This window comes from Kryptolebias marmoratus, linkage group LG4, assembly GCF_001649575.2.
Source record: "Kryptolebias marmoratus isolate JLee-2015 linkage group LG4, ASM164957v2, whole genome shotgun sequence".
Lineage (NCBI taxonomy): Eukaryota > Metazoa > Chordata > Actinopteri > Cyprinodontiformes > Rivulidae > Kryptolebias > Kryptolebias marmoratus.
The window spans coordinates 3,393,636-3,410,062 of NC_051433.1; the positions used below are offsets into that span (position 1 = coordinate 3,393,636).

Sequence of the window (16,427 nt, forward strand, 5' to 3'; positions counted from 1 at the left end):
AGACTGGGGGTTTGAAGTGTAAAAGATTGTAAAATAATCGAGACAGAACCGTTACAGGAGATCCTTTCTGTCCACAGCCATCAGCATCTATAACAACTCTTTAACCAGCATAATGAGCTACAACAGCATTTAATTTCTCTTTGGGATTAATAAAGTAGTTTTTAATTGAACTGAATTAAACTGAAAATCTTTTAATGCAGGAGAGAAAGCAGCTGAATAAGGTACCAAATCGACAGGTCAAAGGTTATTGGCAGGATGTGATACAGAAACAGATATCCTTCAAAGACAAACAGAAATTCTTGTGATATATATATATATTTAAATTTGGACCAATATACAGATCACTAAAGTGATGCAAAAACGAAGCAAAAATAAATAACAGGAAATTCTAAATATATATTTTAAGTATTATAAAAAAAAACTAAATCTGCATCTGCATTTGAGTGTCTTCTTTAGGTCTCATTTAGAACAATTAAAAAATGATAAATAAAATGTAAACAGGACTAAATGAGGACACAAGAAATCACACAAAGTACATTTTATTTTACAAAACTGAACAGTTTGTAGAAAATACAATCACTGATGTTAGAGTAAAAACCAAACAAACCCACATCCATTATTGCATCTTAAGGATTAAATTTCAGTTTCACAAAATTGGTTTCATTTTGTATTAAATGTTAAAAATGATAAAGATTAGTTCTCAACAGCAGCGCTGTTACAAGGATCAGGAAGAAAGAGTCCAAACAGTGATCCTGTTAATCAGGACATTACCTGTAAAATGTTTGATTTAATCTAAAATGATGTGTAGATGCTACACACACTTAAAAATATATTGTTAGCATTAAGCCTGGTTACTAACAGCATTAATCAACATTAAGTGGTTCAAAACACATAAAAAATATACAAAACAAGCAGTAAATTATAAGATTGAACTATTTATCAACAAAGAGGTTTTCACACCAAAGGGGGCTTCAGCAGAAACTACGATAAAAGACACCATGTTAAAAGAAACTATATACAAGTTCAGAAACAAATATTTAAACCTCTTTCTCTTCATGACCCAGAGTTATTCTTCTCTTAATACTGTTGTTTGCTTTTATATCAGTAAAGAACAACAAAAAATCTGATTGTGGGGCTTGAGAGGCTAAAATCAAGGTTTGCTATTTGTACACTGAAAGAATGCAGCTGATTTGGACGAAGTTTAAAAGTCTGATTATTTTGGTGGAATAGGAACATTTGGGGTTTTAGCTACAAAATTGAGGTGGCATTGAGGAAAAGAGGACTGCCTGTTGGTTCAACATGATGTTCGTGACACACTGAAGATGCAAAGGAAAAAAGAAAACAGACGGATGCAGGTCGGTGCAGCTGATAAAGAGACGAATTTCAGCTCATGAGTCAAACAGCAAAAAGAGCGGAAAAGTTCAGTGAAGTTAAAGTTGTTCTGCTCTAATGATGATGTACAGGTATCAATACGTACCTGGTAGTTAATGGGGACCAGAAACCTACCAGGTGCATATTTGTCCTGACCTGTAAGTACCAGATATGTACCCAGTACAAACCTGGTAGTAACCAGGGACATACGTGGTACATACCAGGAACCTATTAAGCACATAATTGGTACAAACTTGGTAAATATCAGGTATATATATACCTGCTAAGAACTAAGTAATTTACCAGGCATGTACCTGGTAAGCACCTGGTATGTAACAGGTACATACCTGTTGGTAACCTGGTACATACCAGGTATTTACTGGATAAGAACTTGATGACAAATTACTTCTAAGCATAGCCTGGTCCCAGGAGGTACCAGGTCCGTACTCTGTATGTACTGGCTAAGTTTTGTTTTTATTTGATCTTTGCTTCAGATTGGTACGACTCATCAGAGCCCGACCACAAAAACTTGAACTATCCCTTTAGGAGGAAGAAGGATAAAATAAATTTTTCCATGACTGTTTGTTTTGTTGTGAGTTCTGGCTCCTAACGTGTCTCTTTGAGGTCATGGCGACAAAGATGGAATTAAAATGATCTTTGGGTAAAATAAAATCACTGGGGAATCACTCCCTGACCTTCGGGTCAGAACATGAAGACATCACTTCGGTTACGGTGAGCGTTTCTCCACGTGTAACGAACTGGAAGCTTTCAGATTAAGGATCAGATCTGTAATCAGTTACCTTTGTTGCTTTTTGTTTAGTCTGTCAGTCCATCAGTGACTCTGCCGCTCCGACACGACGTCCTGCAGACGCTTCAGCAGCACATCTGGACTGCTGCCGTTCTCTGGACACGCCCTCTTACTCGGCGAGTCGCACATTGGTGACATCATCACATCCCCTTCTATGTTGAAAGCCCGTTTCCTGCTCACACATCCCTGCCGGATCATCCGGTTTATGTCTGACAGCTCCTGTATGGACACAGAAAGGATTAGTTTCATTTTTCCTATGGACATTTTTTTATTATCATTAACGTCAAACAAACCTTTAAATCTTTAAAACTTCAGCTGCCTCAGCCACAGTGTTATGACTCATGCTTTGACATTTCGACTCCTTCAGTTTTACACGTACTAAGCTAAAATTTGATGTATTAGCAGCTGAGAGTCATCCCAAACACATACTTTGAGGGCTAACTGATTGCACATCATTATCTACTGGTGTCAACTGTTAGCAAAATGTCTCATGAACCACTGGACAGATTTTTATGAAGCTTTCAGGAAATAATCACTGGATGAACATCTACAACCTATTACATTTTAGAGCCGAACCATGAGAAAATAATAAGAGCTTTTCATGTTTTTCTTTCTGTGGATTTCCAGAACATTAAATCTCGCTCATATGAGATTAACAAACAGCTGGTGAGTCAAGACATTTTAATCTCTGCCAGCCTTTATTTCTTTGTCTAAAAAAGGGGAAATAAAAGCCTTTTCTGTGCATTAAAGGAGAGTTTTTCCAACTTCTCAGAAGTCGAAATGTAAATCAAATCCAGGGTTTGAAACCCAGCAGCAGTTTGTCTGTTTAGGTCAACTTCCTGAAGGATTCTGGAACAGAGAATAAAGAACAGCCTGTTATAAGTGTGTGAAAGTGTGTGTTCTTGCCTTGGACGGGCTGCTGTTGATCCTGTAGGTGTAGGAGTTCGGTGTGAGACAGCCGGCGGAGTTCTTGTGAGGGGAAACGTACAGCGAGTGCCTCTGACTGACTCGACGGGGCGACAGAGGCTGGGCTCGGACCGACGGGAACGGAGACAGAGGAGGAGCGTCCGCCTGCAGGACCCAGAACAGTCGCATCACGCTGCAGTTCGTTAAACACAAAACATCATCCCGAAGGATCGCCGCTGTCGTACCCGGTTATCGCTGGTGGCGTATTTCAGCGCGAAGCTCTTCGTCTTCAGGACAAACACGGTGTTGTAAAACTGGATGAGGTCGCCACGTTCCTCCTCTCCTGATTGGCCAGGATTGATGTCACCTGTGAGCTGATTGGTTTTCTCTGCAGCTACAGAAACAAACACATTAACCGATTTATTTATTAAACTTATACAAAAAAAGACAAACTTAATGGATGGTAACTTGCGTTTGCTTGTTTTACTTATAAATCCTTTTACCTAATAAATAAATGAAATGAAACTGAAACTAATTAGGAGCTGCAGCCACATTCTGCTCAGCAATCACATGAATTTATTTCTATTTTTCAGCTTTTACTCTGAAATGCTACAGCAGAGTAATATTTCTTCCAGTGCAACCTAAGGCTGTTGATGACTTTTAATTTTTTCTGCTTGAAGTGATCTTATTTTACAGCCTATTTTTAAAACCACGTGTCTGATCTTACATTCTCCCCCCGACACAGAATCCACCTCCATGTTTTCATCAGCTAGCTGCTCTCTGGGAGTCCGGCGCAGTAACACACTGCGGTACACCTGAGCACACACACACACACACACACACACACACACACACACACAGAGTAAGTCTCCACAAGGGTTTAATTGGAAAGCGTTGGTTAGTTTGCATTAAAATGTGTATTAGTGTGTGTTTCTCACATGGCTGCTGGCTTGTGGTTGACTGCGGTAACACTTCATGATGTCCTGGAAGGTGTGAGTCTCTTTGGTGATCTAAAAGAAAATTATAATTAAAGCAGTTATATTTAGTGTTCTTACAGGAAGTGGGGTTACACTCAACCCTTCTTTTAGTAAAAGAGAAATCTGGTTTCCTTTGGTAGATCGATCCTGCAGATATAACCTGGTTGTGCACTGATGTGGTTATTTTCAATAATCTATTTTTCTCTTGTTCATCACAGACTAAGATGGAAAATATCAAACAGTCTGAATCTGATTTAACTTCACAGAAAACTAAACTGTGTCTTAAACCATCAAGAAATGATGTAACAAAGAATAAAAGCAGGGTTGACAATCACCTAAGCTACAAAATGCTAAAGAGGTTTTAATCATAAACTCAGAAAAGAAACCTGATTATCAACCTGCCAGAGAAGTTAGAGTAACTACATCAAAAAATAATAATAAAAAAGTGTTTATCTCAAAGTCCTGATTATTAAAATTTGTGGCCAGCAAATGTGGAGAATGCAGTTTTGGTACTGACTAACACACAAAGGCTTTATTTTGCTTCGGCGGATGTTGCTTTGCTGCAAAACATGATTAAATTTTCAATATTTGGTGTAAAAAGAAAATAACAACATCATCAAAAATGGTCCATGCTCACTGTCAGTGCTGCAGAGTTTGAACAAATGTTCACTTTGTGTATCTTTAATATCTTATTTTTACAACTTTGTTTCTACGCCTTAATAAAAACCAGATATAGCTCTTCATAATTGTTTCCAATATTAAATGTATGCTAATCATTTATTCATAACAGAGTCCTGGTATGTTTATTTTCTACAAATCGGATCAGTCATTTTTGCAACAAAAGAAGTGTCTCATCTATAATTTTGTCTAATATTGTTTGGAATGTAATAATTACAGTTTATATTGAAGTACAGGTTAAGACAAACCTGTCTTTTTTAGAATTTAAACAAAAACAATATGCTATTTTTGGTCAAATTAACCTAATTCTTCTAACATACTGATAGTGTTTTGTGCAGAAGCTGTTGATGAGAGCAGCTGCCAGAAACACTTTTCCCTCCAAGGACAAAATCTTGATTTAGAAATAAAAAAAAGGCTGTTGAAATGCCAGGCACACATTTCCCTGCAAGGCTACAACAGCAGCCTCTTTTTTCCCTTTGAAACAGCTGTCAGCAGCCTAATTAATTCTTAATTAAAAGTCAGGCTCTTCTGAGTTTTCTTACTTTGGATATTATGTAAATGCTGCACAGCAGCAGCTGGTCAAGATGCCGGTCCTTCATCAGGTCGGGGCAGTGGAGGACAGCGTGCTCGAAACACGTCCAGATTTTGCCTCGCAGCTCCGAGGAGATGTCCAACTTCAAGCACAGATCCCTCAGGCGTACGCTGGCCAGGTGATACACCTGCAGAGAGCGAGATCACGAGATCACGAGCAGGTCGGCGGGCAGACACGCCGCCGCCTGCAGAGGCTTTAATGCCTCACGCGCAGCAGGGCGCAACACGTTTCCCACCTTCCTGAAGAAAAGAGCGAGTGACCCGGTGCGTCGTGGTCGCCCGTTTCCTGTCTGGGGGTCAGAGGTCGAGGTTACAACGGTGGCTCGACTCGGGGAGGTGGTCAGCAGGAACTGGGCTGTGACGACGCCGGAGGAGTCACACGGCTGAACTGGGATCAGCGTAATCGTCCGCTCGTTTCCCATGCCTGCTGAAAGTCACACAAAAACACAAGCAGCGGTAAGAAAAGCTGGTTTTATTCAAACATTTTTCAGAATAAAACCTGAAAAATGTTGCTTTTGAGCGGTTCACAAGAACTTTGAGATGTTTTTGCAGATAAAAGAGAGCAGATTAGAATTGCAAAAGCTGATTCAGCATTTACAATATTGTTTTCTTGTTTATTACTTTTACAAACATTTTTTGCATTCCAAGTACTTACATACATAATACATACTATGTGCTATTTTAGCCGTTCATACATCAAAATGTTCAGCTCATTCAGGAGATGGGTGCTATAACTTTTGGTTTTTGTAACTTTAATACTTTTCAACATATTTACAAATATTATACCCATAGAATAACTTTGAGATGTCTTCAAATCTTTTAAAATCATTGTTCTCTTTGAAATCTGCTTTAACATTTTGCTGTATTTTGGACTTCTTATGCTAACTTTTGTTTTTTCCTTTTTGCCTTTAACTAGCCTTTAGCTGTTTTAGCTAGCCATCTACAGTCAGCTTTTTTTTACATGCACAAATGTACAAAACTGCACATTTATATAACAACTCTTGTGTTTTCATGTATAAAATAATCCTCCTCCTTTTAGATTTTTAAGAAGAAAAAGAGTCAAACATTTGTTTTGCTGTTTTCTGTCTGCTTATCTCCCACTGAAACAGAAAAACAGAGTGTGAAGACATTTACTTTGCAGCGGGATACTCAGGATGGTGGTCTGTGTTCCCGGGACCACGCTCTTCGGGGTGATGCTGCTCGACCCAAACGTCAGCCTCTTGGCTGGAGATGGCAGAGGGCTCACGCTGGTATTCAGGCCTGCAGAGGATGCCGGAGGGTCGTCTCCAAAAAGACGTCGCTTGGCGCTGCCGGCTGCAGGAGAGCTGTACCTGTCGTGGACCGACAGCGGAGAAGGAGGCACTTCTGGAGGAGGCGAAGAGAAGAGAAAAACGGTTGACCTGAGGTTGATTTATAATCAGAATTATTAATAGAAACAGGAGATCACACACCTTTACGTGCACTTCCCAGGCCCGATCTGAACTCCCTGATTCGAGGGTGGATGATGGGGGAGTGAGCCATCAGAGGAAGGTGAGACGGACCATTAGTGGAACCGGAACCAGAAGCGGAACCAGAACCCGAGTCAAGACAGGAGGAAAAATTAACCTGAGAACAGACAAGATGTGACGTTAGGGGACAAATATCTCTGAACGGGGAGACAAAATTACTCTTCCACTCCACAAAAGTCTGTTTTCTTTTGGTCAGAAAGAACAAAGTTTACAAAAAATTTTTTTTTTTTTGTAAAACAGCAGGAAGCTCATGCACTTTTCTTACTCACACTACTTTATGGAAATCTTAGTGTTCTCATTTAAGTTTTAAAAGTTTACTGTTGTAAAGTTAAAAACACAACTATACTTGTGTAAAAACACAAAAGTTTATTTTCCTAATCATTCAAATCAGTTTAAATCAGGATTTATAGATTTCCAGGTGACATTTTGATGTGACTCACATTTTGTGAGAATTAATCTAAATTATTATGACTGTTTCACGGTAAGATCAGTGATGTGTAAATAAAGATTTGAACCATTTAGACACTTATTCCCTGTTTACTCTGAGTCTGTACTTACAAACATTAACAATATCTTTAAAACAACAAATTTGGTCAGTTAAAACAGATAATTGTGCCTTTTGTTCACTTTTAACTGAACCTTTCTGGAAATGGTTTATAATTAAAGACAATAAGGACTACGTGCACTCTGCTCTCAACATCTTTATGTCAAATATTTTGTGGAGCACAGGAAGCTTTCCTAACAATATTTTATATATATTTAATATTTTGTGCATGTGTGCATTCTGCAGACCTCCTCCACCGTGGGAACTTTGTTCCCAGCAGCCTCCAGGGCGCTCCACAGAGCAGAGTCTGCGGTCCACGCTCGGCTCTCCAGAACCTGCTCCTCGATCGAGTTCAGGTGCTTCACCATGTCTCTGGACAGACCTTCCTCTGCACGGATAAACACCTCAATCACCTGGACAAAAACACACACAAATATAAATAATAATCATTGAAATGAGGTCAAAGTTAAAGCAAACCAGGCCATCTGGGCATCTCAAACCACTCATATTGCAAACAGTATCTTTAAATGTTGAACAGCAGCAGTTTTGGAGCTCTTGAGGTCTTTTTATCCACAGTAATTTAACTTAAATTAATATAAGAAGCTTTCTCTGGCATACATTTCTGAATACAGCTGATACGAGCAGCAATAACAGCTTGATTTAAACCCCAGGGGTTTTACTTTAAACTGCAGCAAAATTATTTATTTACCCAACCTTTTGAGAAACAAAACTGCAAGTGGAAAGTTTCTGTGTGTGCCTTCAGGATTGAGTTACCTTAAAGAAGTAAAACGGGGCCAGTTTGAAGACGCTGATGATCCATGGGAAGGTCCTCTGGGAGCTGTACGAGAACAACACCACCTCCAAACAACACGCCATCAGGGAGCAGTGGAAGATGTCCTGCTCCAGCAAAGCCTGATAGACAACACACAGCAAAGGTTTTATATTAATACAAAACAGATTTTACATTAATGCAAGAAAGCACATGAGACAAGGTGACTCTTTCCTGGGATAAAATATGACTTCTCAATGCAGACTTATCAGAAGGAATTCATATTTGTTTTCTAAAATATATCAAAGTTTTAAAGATTCAATAAAAACTTTTTTTCTATTCAAGAAACCCTCAGGTTTATTTACAAACTCATATCCACTCACATGTCAAACTATTCAAACTAGAGAAAAAGGATTTCCTGCAAAAATGAAACGTGAACACTGAGAACAAACTGACTTTGCTGAATTTAGCTAAAAGAAGCTGAAACTGTGTTTGTAAAGCTAATTGAAGAAGCACTAGCTGAAAGCTATAAGTAGCAAATCACGAGCTAAAAGAAGATTAGCTAAATAAAGCCAAACACTACCTAAAAACTACAAATAACAAAATGCTAGCTAAAAGCTAAAAGCAGCAAAGGGATTGAAAAGGGCTCATTGTATTTCTTTTGGAAAAATAATTGTAAATAAAGTTAAATTTAAAGTCTAAAATTTACAAAAACCAAAAGCCAAAGCACCCATCCCCTGAATGAGCTGAATGTTTTAATATATGAACGGCTAAAATACCAAATTAAAAGCAGGGAAACGACAGACTGACTCAGCGTTCAAACAATAAACTCTTACAACCCAAACGCCTCAGAGTGCGCCGCTGTGACAAGATAACAAACATTTTCCATCTCAGGTGATGCTTCTGATTACACCTGTGGTTAAAACAAGTTGCTGCTTACACTCATGTCTCTGCCCTGCAGCCGTTTGGTCTCCTGGACCAGAATGTTCTCCAGAACCTTGTAATACAGGATTTCTGCCAGTTTCAAACGGTTCTCTGCAAAGTCTGAAACACCACACAGCAGACAGGATTAATCATTACAGGGATTCTGCCCAGACTTGGTGCGGATAAAGACACGTTAAGAACAGTAGTTCATCAGTGATTCTGCATGCACATCACACCTATATGAGAACCTGGCGTGTCCTCGGAGTCGTTGGTGTAATGTTCTTTGAAGGTTTGCCCAAGAGTCTTCACTCGAGCCAGTATGGACTCTGTGGGGTCTCTGGAACACGACCTGGAACAGAAACACAGAACACATTCTGTGAATAAAACCCTCCAAACCATCAATATAAAACTATCACTTCTGTAAACATGGGTTCATTTAAAAGCAGAGTATGCTGTAAAATTTAAAAGGCAAAAAGAAAAATTCTGTCTACAGCTATGAAGACTGAAATGTCACAAGAATTTGAGTTAATTTTGTTAGTGAACTGCTTGTCATGTTTTCTGTAACATTGCTCTGATTTCTAATGATCGACCGCAACAAAGACAAATAAAGAGAGACCAAAAGTCAAACAGGAGAACGAACTTGAAGATCTGCATCAGGTGTTCGCTGGGGGCCGTCCTCAAACCGGCCACCATGCTCTGCAGCCGGCTGACGCTCTGCGTCGCCGAAGAGACGGGCGTGACGAGGAGGTCCTTCTCCTTCAGATAGACCCGTCCGGTCAGAGGGGTGGACGGGGCCAAGGAGCCGGACTGCACACGGATAAAGATTTTAAAAAATTAAGACTCTTTACTTCGCAGTTCAGTAAGAGCAGGGGTTTGTCCACATAGTCGTTTTCTATGTTTATTAAATAAACAGTTTCTTAGCACAGTACTTTCTTAGAGTTATGGATGTGATTCACATCATTTCCACAGATCAGCAGCACATTCCACTTAACGCAGTTTGACAAGGTGTCTCTAAAAGAGCTATTACCTGAAAACTTGTCATGTGATCAACTAAAGGATGATGCACCAATCAGCTCCCATGTCAGACTGTTTTGAGAGTTTTTCCCACCATTTTTTAAGAACATCCGTTTCAGATATTATCTGCTGTGGATTGTTTTTGTTCTCAACTTGTCTAGTTTCCTTTGAGATTTTAACGCATTTGATCCATGCTTAGGTATGTTAAATCTGTGGCTAAGAGGATTAGAAATTGGTAAAAAAAATGGGCAACGTCGAAATAAAAAACTTTAAAGAGTTTTAAGAACAAATTCACTTTTAACAATTACAAGAAAGAATGTCTCTTATGGAAGAAAATATAGAGAAAGGAGGGAGAACTGAAGACTTGTATGATCACATGCGCTGAATCTCTGAGCCTTGATTTGTATGACATTTTGCCCATGACAGGCAGAGACTGTTTTGTCTTTATCAGTGTGTGTGTGTGTGTGTGTGTGTGTCCGTGCCTTCTCCACATGTTGTTGCAGCTGGTTCTGAGCGGCCGTTTGACTGGCGGCTCGTTCCTGAACAATCTTCCTCGGAGTTCCGATTTCCTCGTCAGCATCGGCTCCCAGAAACACTCGCTCATCAAAGTCTCCCACTGTCAGCACGTACTCCTCATACTCCCTGTTCATGGCCTTACTGCAGACAACAACACAGAAATACTGACTAAAATACTGTAACTACTGCAAAATATTTAAAAATACACAAACAAACATTATTAGCTTGAGACAAAGAGATGTTACGGGACATGATTTGTCTAAAAATGACTCTTGACCTCTTTGTTTTTGTTGCTTACTTGTTATCAATAAAATTCTGAGGATCCAACATTTCAGTCAACAGCACCTCGTTTCCTTTTAGGATCTGATAAATGCAAAGAGAAAAGAACGAGTTGAGAATTTTTCCATATAAATCTGGGTTGATCGTCAACTGATATTTACAAAAAAGCGAGAAGAAAGAGCCAAACAAAGAGAGGAAGGTAGAGAGTAAAGAGAACATGTGAAACAGTTTTATTAATTTTACGAGTTCAGGTGTTAGGGGAAAGTGTCTGCACCTGTTTCTGGAATAATTTCTGTATGTAGGGTTTGAAGTAGTGCTGCTTGATGCCTTTGGCCTCCACCACCAGCCCATCATGCAGCTCACACAACCTCTCCAACACACACGGAGGAGGCTCGTCTGGGAAAACGTGGCCGTCAGCTCGATACGTGGGGGGTAAACCTGCAGAGACGCAAAGACAGAATTAAAGCTGCAGTAGGCAATCAGGTTTTAGAGGTGTGGGTTTGAAAGGAGCTTCGAGGTGAGGGGTTTGAGTTGTTGGTCTGTTATGATTCAAAGCACACCTTTTTTATGCCTACTGCAGCTTTTAAATAACACAAATAAAACTAGTCAAACTGTGACCCGAAAACATGCCGTACTTCTGCTCTCTTTTGTACCCTGGATGCTGTTTATAAAGGAGATTTGACGAAACACGTCAAACTTGTTTGAGCAGCTCAAAGACCAACATCTACTTCACTGTATGGTGACAACATGTCATGAAGGAAACCACACAGTTGCTGCTTTGATTCAAAACTCCACAATCTAATGATGAATAAGTTCAATATAAACTTAACCCCACACTGCCCCCTACTGGCCTCTTCACTTATAAGTCCCTTTAAATAAAAAGACAATTTCATCACAAAACTCAGATCCTAAAAGTAAATAACCTGATTAAATAGTCAACTAATAACTTTGTGTGTAAATGAAAAAATTAAGACAGTATAAATGCATAACAGCATATTGTTTGTGCAGCAAATGTCTTTTTGTTATTACTAAATTTTGCACCGAGGGTTGTTGGACTTCAGTAGTTTTATTTTTGTATTTATAAAGATACTAACTATAACTACTTCATGAAGGTGGTGGACACACAGGAAACAGGTGGACTATTGATAAGAAAACTGCATGAGGGAACTCACAAATGTGTACAACCTCCTTACATATACATCATAAAGAAACTGTGAATTTCTCAATATGCTTTACATGCATCTTGATGAGTAAAACTTAGGAACATAAAAATTATTGTTTTTATCGACTAAAATAAACAGTTTAATTGACTTGCTCGCCAACTATTGCCTGTTAAAATGCACAGATGTTGCTAATAAACCAATTAAACAAAGAAATAATGATAACACTAACAATTTATGACAGCTGTTTTGATCTATTTTAAAAATTGTGGTAAAATGATGCTATTCTCAGTTACCTCCCACAGGTAAGTTGGTGTTTTGCGACGCAGCTGTAGGTTAAAGAAGAAAATAAGTCAAGGCTGAAATTCCCTTCGCGTACCTCTGAATGCAGGATTGATGAGGTCCTTCCTGTTTGAACACAGAAGAGCGTTCCCAAACACCAGGTCCAGACAGCAAAGCAGCAGGTGGTACGAGTTCACCAGGTCGTCTCCGATCATACGAAAGTTTCCTTCACAGAAACAAATGACACGTGGAATCACACGGGTCAAGATCTACAGAACCCAGAGTCGGCGAGCGGTCAGGTTTTATTTCTTGGTACCTTTAGTGTAGACAAACAGGGTCCAACAGAACTTGAACACATCACTGATGTGACAGGGCAGCCGCCTGCAGGGTCAAAGAAAACAGACAGTTACAGCGACTCTGAGTCTGTTTTATTAAATGTGACATCTCTAATGGGACAATGACAGGGAAACAACCCTGTTGACCTAAAATGGCAGCACAGATTAATGTAAAAACTAAAAAAATTGATTTGATATTTGAAAACTAGAAGCACTCGGAGCGCAAACCTCCGCCAAAAGAAACTGTAGGATCCAGATTGTGATCCGGATCACTTCACCAGACAGACAGATGGACGGGTAGATAAACAAACCAACCAACACAGTTTGGAATCGTGACAGTAATTTTATAGTGTTTATTATTCCAGGTTTAGTGCAAGAACAATAACTCGGTCTGCATATGTGTGTGTGTGGGGTGTGTGTGTCGTGCCTGTGCTTCCTGCTGCGCGGCTGCCGCGGCGGCTCACACCCCTGCGGATTCTGAAACATGTCCATGAAGATGGGCTCAAACTTGCGAAAGATGACAGTGGAGACCTCAAAGTTTCTCTCCAGTCGGTCCATACGCAGCCTGAAGTCCTGCGAGAGGTTGGACATGTCGGCCCACTTCCTCATCTTCGAGAAGAACTGGATCAGGCTGCGAATGAAACAGCAACATAGAAGGAATAATAAAAACATTTTCTTTTTTTTTTGTTTTTCCTTCTAAGCCTCTCTCTTGTACTTTCGCTCACCTGAAAAAATTACAAATGAAAATATCTTCTAAGTTGTGTATCAGAGGAAATGCCAAGAAATAAAAACTAAAAATGCTGATCTCTTTTAATTTTTAAAACCACCCCTAGATGTCAAACTCAAATGTTTTTATTGCACAGCTAAAATAAAGGAACCATCCTTGTAGCACCATGAGTTTTGGTGTGTACAGTAAAAACATCAATATTTAATAAAAGAAGACGGCATGAAACTTATAAATACATACAAGTACGGACACATCTCTATTTGCCCAACAGCTGGTGAGCAGTACTGGCACTTAAATACAGAGTATAGATTATAATGCAGATAATATTAAGTATTACCACAGTAAAAGTATCTAACTGTGTTTTAGCGCCTGTGTTCAGTAGTAAGGATAAGAAGGTCCAGCAAAGGACCTCATCTGGTTTATCTGCAAAAAGATCAGGAAAATGTTAAAAAATGTGTAGATTTCTAGTTTTGAATCCGTTCCTGTTTTCCTAAAGCAGCTCAAAGGGAGAAAGCACAGTGTGTTTAAATCACGCAGTCAGGTTCTGCAGAGGTGACTGTGTCTGACCTGAGTTTGGAGCAGCGAAGGATCCTGGTGAGCGAGACGCAGTTTCCCTCCATCAGCCCTTTCCCCACAGTGGGAGTGGACCCTTTCCTGCAGGCGGCGTAGAGCGAACAGGCCAGCCAGTGGACCACCTCTCCCTGCGGAAAAACAAAACAGTATTTTTATGAAAACTATCTTCACTCAGCATGAAAGGCAACCCACTTCTTCCAGTGCAACAATACTCACAGAAACAGACAAATATGTGCACATATTTGTCATATTCAGTGTGAAATGAAAGGAAAAAACAAAAGCAATGTTATATAAAATTATGTAATTAGCTGTCAGGGGACCCGTCTAAGCAAAAACACGCACAAAAACATATAGATTAGCTTATCAAAAAACAAACTTGGTCACGTTTGCTATTTGAAGATTCAACGGTTCTGAAACAAAAACTGAACACCGGGTTAAACCGAGCGTCTGTTTGTTTTTTGTGTTTATTCTTTTAAAATAAAAACATAAAATGATCATGAACACAGCCCGTTTTAAACCTAGATTATCTAACAATATGTTAACGTGCTGTTAACATGTTTAATAAGGTAAGAGTGAATGGTGAAATTAGATAATTATTAGACTTCTTTGTGTTGTTGTGCTGCCTCTTCTTTCTTGTGGAGCACCTTTGACCCTGAAGATTAAATCAATAGGTCAAAAGTTTGCAAATACCCGCTTAACAGGGAGAGAAGACAACAAACAATCAATGTATTTTATTTAAGTACCTGGTAACCGCTTTTATATTTTATTTGCTTGCATTTATTGGACAAACTTACTATATTACAGTCAATTATCGCGTTAAATTAAAGGAAATTTATTTACTGATCAGAGAATGTTTCTGAGTAGTTTCTTCAAAATTAAGTAAGATTTATTTAAGCAATCGAGGACATAACTTAACATTTCTGTCTCGCTCGTGGGAAAATAAATCAAGAGTAACAACAAAGTCATATATAAAGGGTGTGGTATAATGAGGTGCATTATTATTTTTATAACAATTTGTTTGCCCTTGTCACTGTTTCAATACCTCAAAGACCCAAAGAGATGATTTTCATATCTTAATGAAACTATTACATCAGTTTAAAACTCAGTCTACAACATCTTCTGGCTTAAAAACAGATAAAATTAGATTTAAAACGATTGCTGAGGATCATTTGAGCTGAAGTAAACAATCGATCAAAAAGAGATGCAGATATTTTAGACACTTTTGCTGCCATGAAAACAACTATAATGATTTGTTTACATTAAAAAGGCCAGGAAATATGTAAAAAAAGACAACATAATTAGACCAGCAAAGACTTACTTTGCTATCAGTTAAAAAATAATCACCCAAACAAACATTTGGACGTCAATACACTGTAAATATGACTTTAATATACTTGTAATAAAGACTTACCAGCACTTAACACACCTTGTAAACAATTCATACTTCAATTAGATTATACATTTATACTGCTGTATTGTATATGAAAGTCTAGATCCCAAGGTAGTCCTATTTTGATGTATTTTTTGCAGAAAAAGTGTACTTCTGTTTGATAATATACGCTTTTATTGACATAATCTGGGGCGTTTGGACAAATCTAACACTACTATTTCCTTCTCACAATCCTAAAGTGTCTGTTTTGACAGTCTGACACAAAAATAACCCAAGATAATTATTTAAAGAGCAAAAAAATGGGTGTTTCTATTCGCAGTTCCTGGTTAGAAGACGGGTCAGCTGAAGCCCTTTAATCCCGGTGTTTGTGTCCCGGTTAGCGCTTAACTTCAGTACTATATACATTATGAAAATAACTTTATAACAGCGTAATTGACTGCGAACTACATAATGAAACAGTAACTGGTTATTAAAGAAGATTATTCACCTCCAGAGTGTATGTATTCCATATGGCAGTGAAGTTGTCCATAGCTTCAGTCGCTGTCTGCTCGTCCATGTTCAGCTCCTGACACAACGTCTCCAAACTCCTCCGGACCGAACTCTCCTCCATCCTCCCCGACTCGGAATCAGACGACTCTTCGCCCCGCATTCGCAACAATTACCGGCTACGGTTTTTTAATTTAACTTTGAAATTTAACCCCCCCTACCCGGAGTTATACGTAAAACACCGCACTCCAATGTCCTTACCCAAAACACCAAACAACGTTCGCGCACGAGCATTGCACTTCCGCCTACAGTTCCCACAATGCAGCGCATTGGCGCGAAAACTTCGCCGCTCTGACCAATCAGAGTGGAAGGAAGCGTCAGCTCTGAAGGCCGATCGCCCAACCCCCTTCGGTCTCGTGCGGGCGGGCAGCAGTCACCGAGCAACCGTTGTTTTCGTGAGCATTTGTTAGCACGTTAGCATTCCTGCTAGCCGAAATGACATTTTTACTGGTCAAGATCTAAATTAAAGATATGTACAAAAAATTCCCGCGAGAAAAACTGTATTTCGAGCTCTGAGCAACTGAGCTTG

At 39.2% G+C, this 16,427-nt stretch overlaps 1 protein-coding gene across 2 annotated transcripts; it reads right to left on the reverse strand.

Moving 5' to 3' along the window:
• Window positions 1-523: 523 nt before the first annotated feature.
• On the reverse strand, window positions 524-16,129 carry rbl1 (retinoblastoma-like 1 (p107)). Of its 2 annotated transcripts, none has more exons than XM_025009444.2 (22): window positions 15,840-16,129; window positions 13,957-14,090; window positions 13,090-13,293; window positions 12,644-12,708; window positions 12,425-12,553; window positions 11,160-11,323; window positions 10,905-10,969; window positions 10,573-10,747; window positions 9,717-9,883; window positions 9,313-9,425; window positions 9,093-9,196; window positions 8,158-8,295; window positions 7,632-7,796; window positions 6,783-6,936; window positions 6,466-6,696; window positions 5,568-5,755; window positions 5,283-5,459; window positions 4,024-4,095; window positions 3,813-3,900; window positions 3,331-3,479; window positions 3,086-3,250; window positions 524-2,398 (listed from the first exon to the last, which is right to left on the reverse strand). In XM_025009444.2, the coding sequence occupies exons 1-22, from the start codon at window positions 15,999-16,001 to the stop codon at window positions 2,204-2,206; spliced, it is 3,204 nt and encodes a 1,067-aa protein (XP_024865212.1). In that variant the 5' UTR covers window positions 16,002-16,129; the 3' UTR covers window positions 524-2,203. The 2 variants fall into 2 exon arrangements, with proteins under 2 accessions (XP_024865212.1, XP_017286913.1); XM_017431424.3 differs by having other exon boundaries at window positions 5,568-5,758.
• Between the last annotated feature and the right edge of the window lie 298 nt (window positions 16,130-16,427).